Genomic DNA, 16,876 nt, shown 5'->3' with positions numbered 1-16,876 from the left:
ACCAAGTAAGACTCAGAGAAGACCCACTGAAATTAGTGGGCATGGCTATGGTTGCAATCTAATGGTAGATGGCAGAGAGACTGGCCTCCTGAAGGCTTGTTGGGTAGCAGAAGGGGTGACAGGGGGCAACCCCTAGCTTTCTTAAGTAATGGAAGATAGTCTTCCTCCCTTAAAAGTTGAGATCGATCTGAAGCCTCATCTGGCCCTCTTCACTATCCTATTAGGATCTGAGCTGGCATCTATGGGACTGGCAGATTTTGTGACTATAAGAGTTGTGGCACTGCGGTGCTCTACAATTAGTGGGGACATGGAACCAGGGACCCCTATTTGAAGAACTATTGTGCAAAAATATTGTGTATGTGGCATTGTTTCATGTTTTTACATTTTCATCGGGTGGGGGGGGGAATAAAGCTTCCATCACCCCACATTTCCCCAGGTTTTCATATAAGAACATACAAATAACTTTTAAATGTTATGGGACCATGCTGTTGACCAAAGCTGGAAAGCCATGGACCTTTCTCTGATGTACTGTGTCAAGTAATTCTTATTTAATATTTGTTCTACAGTATGAAGTGGAGGAATTTCAGTTTCCCAGAGTAAGCAAACGTGGGGGGGGGTGTATATTTCCCAATAGTCTGCAGTCCATAGAAAGGCTAGAACTCAGAGAACTGTTTCAGTGTTGGATAGCAGCAAAATGCAGTCTAGCAACCATGGCTGAGACTTTAATGCAGGCATATGCAGGAGAACAGGAACATGTGGTGAAAATGAGGAACTCTGCAAGGACAACAAGGAGCAAAGGAGTATTATGGTCCAGTAAGTGACATCAGTGAAGCTATGCCTCAAAACATTTACCCAAGGAACCAGGGGGAAAAAATCAACGAGTCTGGACTATGTGGCTTTATTGGCATGCCTTGCTGCTTTATAAATCACTAGCAGGCACCTCACAGCACATCATCCAACTCCAGGGAGTTTCCTTGAGCATCAATCACTGGGTTTTCAAGCACTGATCTGACCAGGACAAAGTCTACTGTAACTAATTTAACCTTTCCAAGTGGTATTCTGTTTACTTAAATGACATCGACAAATAATCTACCGTACTCCTTAGTGCTGTATGTCAGATTTTATCCAATAAAATTTTGTCTTGTGCCTTACAAACATGTTTACATTGTAAGGTTAACTCCACAGTCCTTTGGGATTGCTTCAAAGTGAAATGTTGACTCAATCTGTACAAAGAGAGGGAATCCCAACAGCAGGTCAACCAATTAGGTGATATTCGAACCAGACCACTGGTCAGTTTATTGCATCTTGATCCTTGTAAAAGGCAGCAAATTCTTACCAATATTTTATAAATATCATTGGACAAAACTAACTGAGCTTGCAACAAATTCAAGAGGATTTACACAGGTAAGGGATACTATTTCATTATTTGCGACAAAGGGACAGATTTGTATCCAACTTGAGCCTGGGGATACAACTTAAAACTGCATTGCAAGAACTGCCCTTGGATAGACATTTAGACAGAAACAATGCTTCCATTTTTCCAATATGCAGCCCTCCCTGCCCTCCCCACCACACTCAGCTGGACATCCCTTTGAGGCATCCATTGGGAAATGGGGGTGGGGGTGGAGGAGATTATAACATGATTGGGAAAAGACATAGTTCTGACAGTCAGACTAGCATTTCGGTGTACAAGAGGATTTGCTATTGCAGCCTGGTTATACATGCAGTATGTATACGAGTGCCATCTGGGGCACTGCTGAATACCCCCGCCCCCCCTATGCAGACAGAGGTTTCCTGTTCTCTTCCATCACGGAAACTGCTCCTCGTGTTCCTTGTGCACGTGAAGCATTCTTCTGCAAATCCATTCAAGAGCCGAGTTCCAGAGGCACATCACTGTCAAAAATTGTGGCCATAAATTAATAGCACTGTCTGTCAGTCTGGCCATTTCAAATTTCCGAAGCAGTTTCCTGACGAGCACAGTACTTGCCTTGAGAATTTGGATAACGTTAACCCATGAAGCATTTCTGCCTTCACCTGCAGTTATTTCCCAGCTACTATGCCCACGTGTGTCTTCTCCTTTGTTCTGTAAAGAGTATCATGAGTGAGGTTTGGGCCTCCCTCGTTTTTAGACGATTGCAGAATTTGTTGCTTGGCCAGTTTGAAAGCAAAGCGTGGATCCTGTCCAGGCAAAGCTGGGCAATTGCAGTGCTCCCTGATTTTAATTACCTGCAGTGGCAACAACAAAAAGACGAAAGAAAGAAAGTTACCACGTGGGAGAACGAACTCCAGTTTTTTTTTAAATGGAAATGACCAGCTTCTTCCCAGGATTGCTACAATGCAAAGACCAATGAAATATAGAGCAATTTAACGAGTGGTCAGGGTTTGTGCACTTGGGAGTTCACGGGATCATTTTGGCTGCATAAAGTTTAATACTGGATGCTTAAACATACTGCCTCAGTCTGATTTTGAAGACTGCCTCCCTTCCTGGCCCAGGCTACCTTCCAATTCAGCAGGACTCCCAATCCTTAGGGGAGGCTTTGTGTGGAGCTAGGGATGGCAGGGTGGGGAGGAAGAAAGGGCAGGGAAGTCAGCTTTCTTTGGCTCCCCTACTGCCCCATTTTCTCTGGATCCAATCCACTGTGTCCACTGAAACAGAGGCCTCTGAGGGAAACAATGTCATTAATATGTAATCACATCATGGACCAAAAAATACTTCTCTGACCCAGAAGAATACTGGTTCGATGCCAGTGTTAAATTACAAAACTTTATTTGAACAGCTTTAATAATTTATAATCAGCTAATTAAAATATAAAAATACAGGCATACATATATAGCAGACGACTATATAGCGGTGGTTTTAACATTTTTTGGAGGCGGTCACAGACCCCCTTTGAGAATCTGATGAAAGCTGATGGAAACCCTTCCCAGGAAAATGCATCCACGCAAGCACACAATTTTGCATGCATTTATTTTATTGCATTGGGGAAATCATTGTTTGTGCCCAGTCCTCCCACCCCATCCATGGAACCCCTGGGGGGCATGGGCCAGGAGCAGGTTTGTTGAGTTTCTCATGGGGTTGGAAGGATGGGAAAAGCCCAACCTCCACTCACAGCTCTTTCTTCACCCTCTGTCCTCTCCTTGTCCTCCAGCTGAGTTCAAGCAATTCCTTTTTTGGCTACGCATGAAAGCATGCTGAATGTTTTAAGAGTAAAAAAAAGAGAAATGCTTCCAATAAGTTGGATCCTTAAAAGTCAAGCTGGTCATGAAATTCTTATCACGATATCCCATATTGTTCTAAATGGCACTCACATGATGGGCAAACTGGAATTGTCCAGACTGGCATGCTGTTGGCACAGTGTATCTGTGCAGGGTTAAAAATAAGATCACGGATCTGAATGTTTCATCATCTGCTCAAGCATCAAACCGTATTTGCATCACTGCAACATTACTCAAAGTTGATTCAGCTATGGTGCTGCAAAAGTGGCTTAAATACATGCTGTGCAATCAAGCTTTTTTAAAAATATAAACCCATTCAAAACATTTCCTACCCAACTTCACTGCACAGCGACTTCAGAAGGGTTACTTACTAAAAGTGTTTCAAATTCACAACACAGTTATTAAAAGCCAGGCAGGTAAGTCACAACCAGACAACCAAAAATCATTCATATCGGTGCCAGATATTACTGAAAGCCAGGACAAATAACCAAGTCTTTAGGTGGTGGCTATTTTTTATTTATTTTTTAAAAAATATTTGTTAAATTTCTTACTGCCCTTCATCCAAGGATCACATTTTACAATATAAAAACACAAAATACTTAACATAGTAACAAACCAAAACAAACCAGTTTAAAAGGCAATAGATTGGAATGTTTTTGCCTAGCACCTCAATATATGTAATATATGTAATGAAGTGGCCAGGTGAGCCTCCCTGGGGAGAGCATTCCACTGCAGAAAAGGGTAGGTGCCAGCCATATTACAGAGCAGTGGGAGTTGCAAAAGTGGAGCGCCTTTATCAGGCAAATGCCATGAAGACCACTTGCCCCACCTTCACAATAGGTTCATGGTCAAGCTGGCCCTTAGGTAGCTTCCGTTGGCATTTTGCAGAAACCCTCAGTGTAGTTTAGACATCGCCTGTTTACACAAACCAATCATGCTCTCAATGCCACAGCTTACCCCTCGAGTAGTACACATCAGTGGAACACAAAGAGACCATCTCCTGTTGCCATAGTTAAGTACAGTGGACGCTTGGGTTGCGAACGTGATCTGTGTGGGATGCATGTTCGCAACCCGCGCCTGCGCATACATGGGTTGCGCTTCTGCACATGCACGACTGCCGAAACCCGGAAGTAACCTGTTCTGGTACTTCCGGGTTTCGGCGGTCCGTAACCTGAAAAAACACAACCTGAAGCGGCTGTATCCCGTGGTATGACTGTACACAGACAATTCTGGCTGGCACGAGGAAGCAATTTTAATTTTTATTTTAAGTTTAAATTTTAGAATCATTTTGTGTCTGTGTGACTTCCACTAGACACAGAGAAATAAAAAGCTTCTCTCACAGAGCTGGCTATTGAAGCCATATTTCTCCTCACAAAAAATGCTTCTTCAAAAAATGCTATTTTCTGAAACTGGCCTAGAAACAAATACCAGCTTTTGGAAACAAGTTCCAGCCAAACAACTTTTTTAATTTATTTATTTGCACAATCCAACCGTGGAAAAAGAATAGTTGACTCATCACCAAAGCCACTCTGAGTTGAGGGTCTCACATACCCCTCTGACATCGTTTATTAATTTTTATTATGCTCCCATCTCCTCCCTCCCCTGCTGTGAGTACATGTAACTTTGTTTTCCAGATGGCCCTCCGAATATCACCCATAGAAATTCACAAGATGTATATCAAGCCGTTTCCACTTCAGCAACCAATCAATTCCTTAACAGATATTCGCAATGGCAGAGTTTCCTCTTGTTCTTCTTGCTGAACAGAAGCCACTGCAAGACTGCATTAATGTCAAACAGCATTATTCAAGCCAAGGAGAAATCTAAAGATTTAGGTTGTATCTTGAAAAGGGCAATGTAATCCGCTTTTAAACTAATTTAGCATTTTTAAATCTCTACGCTTCCCTCCCCCCCTCTCTTTTAACTATATAGTGTCTATCTCCCCTTTCTCTGCTTTAACGTATCTAAAACACTGGTGCATGTAGAAGGAAAACCATCAAGAGCCACAAGACAGTTCAGAGAAAACATTCGTACCCCATAGAGGTGGATTCCCCCCTTTTTTCCCCTTTCTTATTCCACATCAAGCAGTTAGAGGGGGCAAAAGGTGGCTGTTTAAACACCCACCACACTGATTCATACTCCATTAAATACAAGATAAAGACTACAGACACGGCTGAGGGCGGGCTGAGCTCAGCACGGCCCCTCCTGCAGCCACACTCCAGACAGAGTGATATTTGCAGCAATTTCCAACCGCTATGGGAAAAGTTAAGTCTCATTAAGGGAGTGCCCTTCCTTGGCTACTGATGTTTTGTTTAAGGCCAGCAGTGCGCTGGCATTACTGGCAACATATGCTGCTGCATTGCAACTGGTGGGGTCAGGACCTGCTAATGGGCGGCAGTGTGACCTAAGGTGTGCCGCAACAGCAGAGATCCCCTCATATGAATATATGGCAGAAATAACAATAGCAGTACAATCCCATGCATGTTTACTTGGTTCTATTTAGTTCAATGGGGGTTACTCACTAAGTGTAGCCTGAGGCCATACCCTGGGGGGAAATGTGCTTTAGATAGCGGGAAAACACATTAATTTATTTTATGTTTAAGTATACTAAAGTAGTGACCTATAAGTCAATATTTTTCAATTTAGTTTTTTAGCCACGGGAGCTCATGCCAGAAGTTTCTTTATGTAGCTCGTTCCTATTATGTGATGGTGAATTCCTCTTTCTCACTCATGTAAAATATCCGCATCTTTCCCCCTGAGGCAAAGGCTGGATATTATTTAGAAAACACAGCCAAATGACTTGTGCATGGCAATATGCTTAGAATGCACCACGGAAGATCATCTGGGCGTTTGCTCTATCATGTCTCATTCATAGCAAGAAAGCACTTGAGGGAAGGAAACCCACAGAACTCATGGGGAAAGTGTGAATTCTGTCCTCAAAGTAATCTACTTTATCAGATTTTTTAAATGAAAACAAGAAAATACTATGGAAAGGCAAGCTGCTTTAAAATTCTGAAGCTTTGAGAGGGTTTGCCAAGTAATTTAGAACAAAAATGCTTTAGAAGTAGAAATAAAAGTGGCCACATTCTCATCTAACAGGTTTCCTGAGAAAATACATATTCTCACAAATGCAATCTTTAGTTGACAGCCTGTTCGTTACTGTACAGCAGGTACACATCGTATAATCCAAGAAAAGGGGTGGTTTTTTCCTTCCAATTCTGAAAATGTTAGGTTTTCTAGCCCCGTGCAGTTTCAAGGCCAATTCAATTATACCAGCTAGTAAAATATTTACCTTTGAGTTTGTCTGTGTCACAAGCAACGTGAAATCTGGACTGAGAATGAGTGATGTTTGTACAGAGCAAGCGGCTTCTCCATAAATTATCTAAAACCTGGAGCATACTTTATAGCCAATACTTGTGCTTCAGAACACTGGACAATTATACTGTGTTGTTTTGTTTTAAGATTACCTTTATGTCCTACTCCTGTCAAACAGGGACAGACTATTTACACCACTGGCCCCTAAATAAAGAAGTGCCTTTGAGTTTAACATGCAGGTTTTTAAATAGGCAGATAGCATTTTGGGGGGGGGGTGATTATTTTAGGGATCACACCAATACAGAGGGGGTATTTAACACTTCCCTCCCCTTTTGTGGTCTTGAGGAAAATCTATCCTCTAAAGGTACAATCTGCATTTCTTTTATTCTTCCATGTTGTCCAAAATTATTCACACGTTTCCTACCAAGAAATCAGACACTGACTTGCAGCGTATTCAGGCCTGTTTCTAAACAAGTCATCTTCAAACCAGGGGGTGTGAAGCTGCCTTAACTGATAGCTCTTTATTTAAATCTAAAATCCCTAGTTTGCACATAATGCTAAACTGAGAGTCATTTTAAATTCTAAAGTTTTAAATGACACAGGCGATCTCATTAGGGCACGTATCAATTCAGCCAAGGAGGAGCTATGAACCTTTCATCCCAACCAAGTGCTCCTGGAACCAGACCCCAATGTCCTACTCAAGGTTAACACCAGTTTCCACAGAGATCAAGACATAGTCCTGCCGAATGTCTGCATGGTCAGGGCCCAGAGCCAAAGCTAACACCTCACACTTGCAGATCCCTGCCCACTCAGTTGGGGGGGGGGTGGCAGCCACAGCTGCAATCCACAAGAACACCCCCCTGGAATAAATCTACAGGGCAGCCACCTGAGCTCATATCTCCACATCCAAGGGGGATGCGTAGGCCTCAGCAGTGATGGCCTTTAGCAAGTGGGTGGGTGCTCCAGAAAGTTATCCTTGCTACCCTAGGATGGAATTACCACTGCTTTGGAACAAGCCCTGACTATATGCTCTAACCATTACGCTAAATGCCAGATAAGCTGCTGAGCAGGATTTTGTCACATTTGGGGAATACCTATGGAAGAGGTTTGGAAAACCAGACTGCCCACCTGGGGCTGCTGTCGCTGGGAGCCCTTGCATGAAAGCAGCCAGACAAAAGGCCTGCTAGGAAAAGCTGCTCTAGTTGAATTTCTGCCTGTATTGGCATGTTCAAGGAGGCATGCCAGAAAAAAGAGAGTCAATCCTCGAAGGGCACAATTCAAAGCAGAGCAAGTGGTCCCTGGTCACAAGATAGAGAGGCCTCAGCTGTGTTTCCACTGGCAAAATTATTTTATCAACATGTAACTTGTAAACATGATCAGGCTATACTGCTTGACCAAGCACACAGTATTCCTTGTGTTGCAGAGGATTTAAGGGGAAAGATATGACTGGGCTGAAGCTGTGTGTGTCTTTATCCCTGCCTCTGTAACAAAACCCTAATATGGTTCAGCACAGCGCCTTCTTGACCTTTAATCTGGATGGGCATGCAAAGGGACACAGCAATGTGATTTGCCTGAAATGCCTAGAACTAGCCTGAGACAAGGGTTAGCAAATACCAGGTAGAGTAGCATTTTTGTTAGGGACCAGGCAACGATTTCTTTCCCACTGGTAAGTCCCCAAACACATGCATACACAACCTGAGCTTCTAAGCAGAAAGAGCTGTGGCATTTGAGAGAACTTCTAAAATGACAGATGCAAGTCCTACCATGTAAATCATGCCTATGGAAAGTTCAACTGTCTAGTATCTTGTGGCAGCAGCCCCACAGAATCAGTATATTGTGTTCTGTGACATATTCTTATGACCCCCAATGCAGATGCCACTATTGCATTAATTATGGATGTAGGGGGAAAGTCACCGCAACTACTTAGGGATTTGGTAGCCAGGAAGTACAATTACCTTTTAAAAGGCCGGCATGTGAATGAAACCCAAGGGACAGCTTTTCCCAGGCAGCGACAAAGCGCGACATAGCAATATTCAATGAGATGTAAATGCCACTTTTTGCTTTTGAAAATCTTTCCCCAAACACTGAACACTTAGTTTAGAATGGAATTCACAAAGTGATATCAAATGAAAGAGAACAGTAAATAAAAATATGCTTTGTTTGTGTTTTTAAGCTCACAACAGAGTATTTCCTAGGCTTCAGTATCAACTATAGCTGCTTTCAACATTCCACTCATCATAATTTAAGTAGCTATAATCCACAGTTTGGAAAATCTTCATCTTACCACTGAGAGATACAAAACTGAAATATATCTCTGCTATTCCCTGTCTATCTCTCTCATGTACACACGTGTAGCAGCACAGACAGTTATGCATGCATTCCTCTGGATTTTCAATTAATTTATTTTTATATGGCACATTTTGCATTATCAACTCTAAGGAGGAAATGGCTGTGCACCCAACACACAGATGTTTTCTTGAAAGCTGCAGTGAAGTTATGTGATATATGCTATTAATATACTATTAATTTGAAATTAATACAATGAGCATTCAATGAACGTCTTCATAGGAACCCCTCCCTAACGCCATTAATGTCAGCTGCTTAACCGGGGAGCTTTTTACTCATGGGTCTGTCAGCAACCTAATGTCATCCCAAAAAGAGCATTTAAAATTATTGGTTCTCTGCATTTTCTACCTTTTGACTATCCATGTGTTAAATTTCCCATCTGACTTCCTTCTCATCCTAAATCTCTGAAACCTAACCTTACATTTTAAAATATCTCCCCAACCACCCTGAAAACCAATGTTCCTCCCTTCCCATGCCCAATTTAAAATCCCTTTCCACTTCCTGCTGCACAGCTCAAGGTAAGCCAGGAATGGCTTTTCTCTACATAAATGTGTCAGTGCTTTGAAAACAGTCAGCCTTGCAGGAAGAATGGATCACACAGCTTTTCAACAAGAGTCAGCACTTGCTTTTAATCCTGGAAGGCTCCAATACCACAGGCTTGAAAACAGTTGGGATTTCCCCTTCTCATATATGGGAGTGGGGGGAGAAATACTTCAGGTCATCTCTAAGAAATTCTGTATTTCTTCTTCTCATGCTGTATAGTTCAATCAGTAGATTTGTAGAAAGAAGGCACAGTATTTAAGATGATGAAGGTATCACATGCCTTGTGGTCACAAGCCAGGGGATGCTTAAGTTAAGTTGCAGCATGGCTGCGTTTACAAACAAGGGACCACTATTGGTCATAAAGTGAGGAGCACAACAACAAACCATGATCCTTGGTTCAAGTATAAAAGTAAGCAGAGGGCTATGGTTTGCTGCTCCCATTTGCTAGAGAGAAAGAATGAAGTGAAAGCAATTGACACGCTCACAGCAAGCCATTAACCATGGTTTACTGGGATGTGCATATGCAGCAACTGTGGCCCTACTATATATGTCTCTCTCTCTCTCTCTCTCTCTCTCTCTCTCTCTGCTTTCCCCCAGACTCACTCCACCCCCAGCATTAAAAAACAAATCTACAAAAATACGAAACAGCATCAAGAGAGAAAAATTAACAACCACTTAAGAACCAAGAAAAGCTGGGCAGAATAAAAAGGTCCGGACTGCTTGCTTAAAAGCCATAAAGGCAAGACCAGCTGAACTGCAAAGAGAGAGTCCCACAACCAGGGTACTGTCACTGAAAAAGCCCTGGTTTTGTGTCATTGACAAGTGTACTCCCTTGGCAACAGAATGCGGGGTAGGACTTTTGGTGACAATCACAGCTTCTTCTTCTTCTTATGCGACATACCACTTGATTGTAGCAAAACCCCTAAGCAGTTTACAGTTAAACACAAATAATTAAAAACTAGGGTAGACTTGCCTAAACAAAAATGTTTGAAGCTCATGCTAAAAAATAAGGCATCTGCCTAATATCAATGGCAACTGTTGGGCCAGTTCTTGTGGGAGGTGTTGGTACTTCAGGGAAGAGGTGCAAGTTGCGCACCAGCTGAAGCTGGGCAAAGGCATTCCCAGCCGCAACAGCCACTTGGATATCGAGCAGCTATGCCAGCTCCTGAACCCGATGGGACTTCAGATGGAGTACAACGCAATCCATAGCAGGCTGCATTTCTGTTCCAGAGTCAGCTTCTCTACTGATCATCTGAACTTCTTAATCGACAGCCTCCTTAGCATCAAATGCCTGACTCAACCCTTAGCATACTATACCAGACATGTTATGAACCACCCTGAGAACTAGCCTTGGATGAAAGCTAGTATACACATTTTAATAAATAATAATAAAAAATGCCTAATCATAATTTCTGACATCCTAAAGAGTTTGTAAGAATTGTAAGCTATACTGAGCGGTTTTGCGCAAACACTAAGCCATAGTTTGTTTGGCCTACGTATGGTTTGAACATTCAATCCAGCCCAAAGGCTAATGGGAGTTGCCAACAAAACATGAAGTGAAGCTGTGGTTTGTTGTTGATACAGAACCATGGTTTGTTTTAACTATGGTTTGGCATTATGTCCAAATCCATAAAATTTGCTTAACCATGGTTTGTTCAGCCACCCCACCCCAGACATTCATTAAGCTCGAAAACAAAGCAAGCTCAGGGAGGGGGTGGGGAGTCATGGTGTGTTTTCTCATCTGTGAGACAGCTTATGATTTGTGGAACAAAGACTGGTTAAAAAAGCAAATCTATATGTAAACACGCAACATTATGGAATAAAACAAAAACGAAGTATGTCTCCAAATAAAGCAGAGCAACCTCCAGTTTAACTGTCAGCGAAGAAAACACAGAATATACAAGCCATTTCTAAAGGAGAACAACATGCAAACCACAACTCTCTTCCTAAATCCAAGGACAACAAAAACGGTTAATGAACTTTCCAGATACAGCTGGCTAGGAGGGTGAACAGAGTGAGAAGATCCTTCATGTCACACTTCTAGTGATCCACTTACTATTCCTGTCACAGAAATATTTGACTGAAGAGGAGACTGGAAGATAACCAATATAAATTATCTTCTTGCCCTCTAAGATTATGTCTGTACTGGCCAATTTGTGTATAAATTTGTTTCATTATATATCACCATTATTTTGCAGACTCTGCATCTAATATGTGTATTTGCAATTTGCACTCTATTTTCAGATTTGGTAGTTGTTCTCATTAAAAAAAATAAGAAAACACTAAGCATGTCAACTGATGCCTTTCAAAACAACATATTTAGAAATATATAAAAAGGAGTACATAACTTGCTCTGTATAAATTGGTTTTCATCTCATCCCTAAACAGTAAACCAATTTATGATGAGAAAAGTTGCTATTACAGAACAAACAGGACATAGCATACAAGGTCCAGGAAATGTTTGCTGCAAAAGACTGGGGACCGCAGCACTAATAAGTATTATTACTGCACCAGAGATTCACTGGTATGGACTCAAGCCAAGAGTACCACGAAATCAGAACCAGAATGTGAAGAGAAAACATTACTCCTAAAATATTAAGGCCCCCTCTAATGTTTTTTTTAAAAAAACAACCTATAGTTTAATGCAGACAGGTATTTGCTTTGCTCTTTCCCAACTCCTTTAGTACAGCATTTCATTCAAGCGTCGCATTCAGATGAAGAGATGACATTTTTCGTAATTTGGGTATATCTAGGTCCTGTAGAACGAGCAAAGAAAATTCTTACGCAAAAAGAAACAAGATTTATTTTCCTACCTGATTCTTTGCATCCCTCTGGTTTGTATACTGAAATTGATTATAGTTGCTTTCTATGAGTCATTACTAATGCTTGTATGTATAACACCTGTGTATGTATAAAGTTTGTTTTACATTTGTTGTTTTAAAGGGGTCACTTAAGGAAGAAAACCTTACAGCTGCAGATTGCTGTCACCTGTAACTAAAATCAATGCTGCGCCTGTCTATATAATCTTACATTGTAACAGTTGTTCACTGCAGAAACCACTATGTTATAAGTTCTATTATCTTGATACTTCATATATGGTATGTACTTCTATAGCACAATTGTTTATATAATTTTAATTTATTAAAATATGTTGAATGACGACATTATATTCATTTATATTACTTAGAATATGTACAACTGATGAAGCCCATGAGAGCAAAACAAGGCAGTATTCCGGAAATACTTGTCAACACTGTGGAACTGTAGTAGGCTCCAGTTTGGACTTTATGAACATATGTGGAACAGAAACCAGCAGATATTTGGTCTTTGTGAATGAACTGATTTATTGGGACTTCTGCCTATGTTATTGCACTTTATGTGTTGTTTATGTGCAAGATAAACATTTGATATTGTGATAAGAATATATAGAAGAGTATTGTTTAAGTGAATGCACAGCCGGTTACGTCTTGTGTGTTTGTCAAATGTATTTCACGTAACGCAAGGTTTGATGTTGTTTTGCAAGTTGTTACATGGCGGTGCAACAACAGCAGGAATAGAGGAGGGGTGAAGTTTGCACTTTATTAGTTGCATGTGTCATGATGCTCTGCATTAACCAATAAAGGTAAAGGGACCCCTGACCATTAGGTCCAGTCGTGGCCGACTCTTGGGTCGTGGCGCTCATCTCGCTTTATTGGCCGAGGGAGCCGGCGTACAGCTTCTGGGTCCTGTGGCCAGCATGACTAAGATGCTTCTGGTGAACCAGAATAGCACACGGAAACACCGTTTAACTTCCCGCCGGAGCGGTACCTATTTATCTACTTGCACTTAAAAAAAACACAAAAAACCCAAGAAGCTTATTTAAACAACAAGACACTTTACTTGAAGGGAAAACTATCCAAGATCAAATTTTTGTTTAGAGTAATTTACCCCTACTTAAAGACAGATTGCTCTACATGTAACAGCTATGTACAAAAAAGTTATAAAATCGTCCTTGGTTGTACAACGATAAAAGAAAAACATTGAAATTATCCAATGAAATAAGGTATGCAAGGTTTTTGTTTTTCAACAATGAGAGCAAAATAACTTACTGGAATATAAAGATAAAAGTTAGAGGAGCATGCCATGGAGGAATGGGGCATTTTCACAGACCAGTTTGTTTTTACCACCCCATCTCCATATGAAGCTGATCAAAACATACCATTGGCCATTTAGTTTTTTTAAAAAATGCATGTCTGTGCACATACACCAGTTACATTATGTACAGTGACGTGCTTTCAAACTGCTAGGTTGGCAGGAGCAGGGACCAAGCAACGGGAGCTCACCCAGTCGTGGGGATTTGAACCACCGACCTTCTAATCTGCAAGTCCTAGACTCTGTGGTTTAACCCACAGCGCCACCCGCGTCCCTTCTACATTAGTTTCTGTTTAAATATGGTTTAACATTGCATGCAAAACAGTTCTTAGTTAGTGCCTGTGAGTTAGGGCCCAAGAGACAAGCAGTTGCACTTGAGCTCAAATCCTATGAAATGGCAGATTTGACAGAAGCTTAGAGGAACAGCTTGTTCATAATCGCCTGGACTAGCGTCCACTGCTAAAAATCCAAAAGCATTGAGATTGAGGCCACATTAAAGCACTCCATTAAGATTACTTACAGACAAACTTGTGCTCTAATACTAGGTAACATTTAGCCTGGACTAAGAGGTCTGGTTTCAAATCTCACCTTTGCCATAGGATTATTGTATGGCCCTAGACTGAAATACGAACAATGACAGGATCATTTGAGGGCAAAGATTACAAAGCAGTTTGCAAATGTATAAATGATAAATAGGAAACGGGAACAGGTTAGGAGTTGCTGAAGAGAGAGGCACATTTGTTCCTGCGAGAAAGCTGAAGCTTGGGGGGACCAAGATAGATTTCAGTAAATCTAAGCAATATACAGCAAGTACTTCGACGGTATCTTTGTCTTAGAAAATTGGCAGCTAAGAAAGCAACTCATAATGACTATTAGATTTGGAGTGTGTGAGTGTGCGAAATCAATCCTATATATACACACTGCCCTTGGCAACTCAAAGAAGGATGGGACAGACATGTGAAAAACGATACTCGGTTTAAAGACACCAAAACTCCCAAACCACCTCACCTCTGGAATAAGTCTGTCCAAATGCTCAGCTCGATTCTCATGGGAGGGGTGTGTAGAAAACCATTCTGGCACTCTTGGTTGCCCTGTAAGAGTCTCAGCGAGCTCCATTTTCTGCCAGAATACAGAACTTGCTCTTACATCCATACAAGCCTAGAAAGAAAGAGAAGGTGATATCTCAGAAAGATACTGAACTGCAATCTTAAGATGCTTGTAAACATCACTGGCCGTTTCCTTCACATCAAAAGCAGAGAAAAAGCACAGATAAGTAGGTTTCTCTACGTCTTCAATGCTCTGAAACTCTTGGGAGCAACAGCCTTAACGAAATAAAATCAAGTTGTTAATTTCTGGGCTGAGCAAAAAGTGCTCAGTGTTCACAGGTGAGCTGGTTCAGATGCAACTCTAAACAATGACTCAACATGGGTGAGACCTGAGACAATAATAGTCAGAGCTGGCAGCAGAAAAATACATTTTCTAGAAGGGAAATGTAAGTGGCAAAGTATCATAAATGTTATGATATCAATGATCAAGGGGAAACTGTTTTAACTTCCATGGTTAAAGAAGAAAACCAGGGGAAAGAGAAAAAAGGAAAACAAATGAGCATTTATATCAAATGAAAGGCTGGAGCTTGCTAATGGCATGTACTGGGTTATAAATTAAAATTAAAATTATGGAACTACTGGGTTCTGTAGCATATGCTAAATGCTAAAGAAGAGTAAAAGGAAAAACTGCTTAACATTAGCAAACTAACACTGGGAAATTGTTTTTTTAAGCAACAACAACCTATATTGATTTATAAAATAAAAATAAAAAATTGAAGACTGGAACTCGAGTCATGGAGAAACTGCACAGTGCCTGCAAATGCAAACAACTCTTGAAACGGAACAGGTGGCATTTCTGCACATATGCCAATGCAAGAGGAGGAGATACCAATTATGCTAATAGAAGCAAAACCATCTGGGTTAAGTTCTTGACCTTTACAGGCAAAGAAGAAGCTGCTGTAGCAAAATGGATGAAATGGAAACAGACTTATAAAGTGCTTGAGACAAATAAACACGCCACGGAAGGAAAGAAGGGAAGAGCTTATTTTTAAATAAATCAATCAATATGTATTTGGCTTAAAACCCAATACTTCTCTGAATTAATGCACAGAGAGAGAGAGGAGTTGTTGTTGTTTTTTTAAAGAGTTTTGGTTAACAATCAAAGCATTTGTAGCAGCACTGATTCCACAGATCTGGGTCTCTCCAATAACCAGCACATTTACCCGGTCCCAGTATGGCTCACTGTGACATGTGAACCAGGCTGTCCTCTGTTTCAATTGGTGTTGTTACAAGTTCAAGTTGATAACTGCAACACAGGTCTCCACCACTTTCACTCTTTCTCCCTTTTCGAACAAGTAGTTCTGTATTACAACTACAAAGCGTCTCTTTCTCACAGACTGAAATTTCTCATCTCAAGTTACATTTCTTTTCAAATATTTTTTCGCAGCAACTATACTTTTCCAATAAAGATCTAATTAACCCTTTCCCTTGTTTTAGCTTAGTACTCAAATAGCTTCCTAGGCTGGGATGGTCTGAAACCCAGGGCAAATTAGAGGTCTCCATAGCTTTGGACGCAGAACTGAGAGATACACACGCACCAGGTTAAAGAAGCTCCAGGCATTTGGATAATAAATATTACTGTGTGCTGGGGAGATGTGAGCCCTTATCAGAGGCACCAGCTTCTCCAGGCGATTGAGGAGATGTTGTGTGACATCCTGACATCGTGCATGCAGCCCTCTGAACATTGAGGGTGCCCTGGTCCGCTCCAAAAAACAAAACACATGGGGGGTGGAAGTGTCTCAGCCCTCAGAAGCCAGCGCCTATGGCTAATAAAGCAGCTGCGCTGTGGTATCTATTATAAAGGAGTAATTTGTTATTTATGTTTTATATTTCATTGAAGGGGGGGTTTAACAATTTGTTATATGAAGCTGCACTTGTTTCCAGAATGGAGGAGAGTGAGGTGAAAAAGCAAACAAGCAAATAAATATGAGCAAGGCCGTTTTCCCTCATCCAGACACCCTTTAAGTACATGATGAAGCATCATTCTCTCCTTTGGGCGTAAATGCTTCCTACTTTTCTGTATCCTCAAAGGCCAAATATAAGTAATTGTAACAAACCAATAAGCATTGGCAATATCGTCAACCCTAGAAAGAAGCTTGATGGATTTTCACCCAGAGGAATAAAAGGTCTTGTGAACAGCACTGTATGAAAAAAGTCTGTGAAAATAAGTGGTCCACTAACTTTGTTCCTCTCCCAGCAGTCAAGCTAACTAGTTTGTGTGT

General features: G+C 41.2%; 1 protein-coding gene across 1 annotated transcript in view; it reads right to left on the bottom strand.

Annotated features, from left to right (window-relative positions):
* Window positions 1-1,267: 1,267 nt before the first annotated feature.
* The window catches only part of OMA1 (OMA1 zinc metallopeptidase), a 33,160-nt gene continuing 17,551 nt past the window's right edge, over window positions 1,268-16,876 (bottom strand). The window contains exons 8-9 of the mRNA XM_082228766.1: window positions 14,557-14,706; window positions 1,268-2,226 (exon numbers count right to left, since the gene is read on the bottom strand). Of these exons, the coding sequence (XP_082084892.1) occupies window positions 2,041-2,226; window positions 14,557-14,706 (336 nt within the window). The 3' untranslated portion in view covers window positions 1,268-2,040. The remainder of the gene's footprint in view (window positions 2,227-14,556; window positions 14,707-16,876) is intronic.

This window comes from Podarcis vaucheri (assembly GCF_965113315.1).
Source record: "Podarcis vaucheri genome assembly, chromosome: 6".
Taxonomy (NCBI): domain Eukaryota; kingdom Metazoa; phylum Chordata; class Lepidosauria; order Squamata; family Lacertidae; genus Podarcis; species Podarcis vaucheri.
The sequence above is the reverse complement of the archived record's forward strand: the minus strand, read 5'-3'. Positions and strand labels throughout refer to the sequence as shown.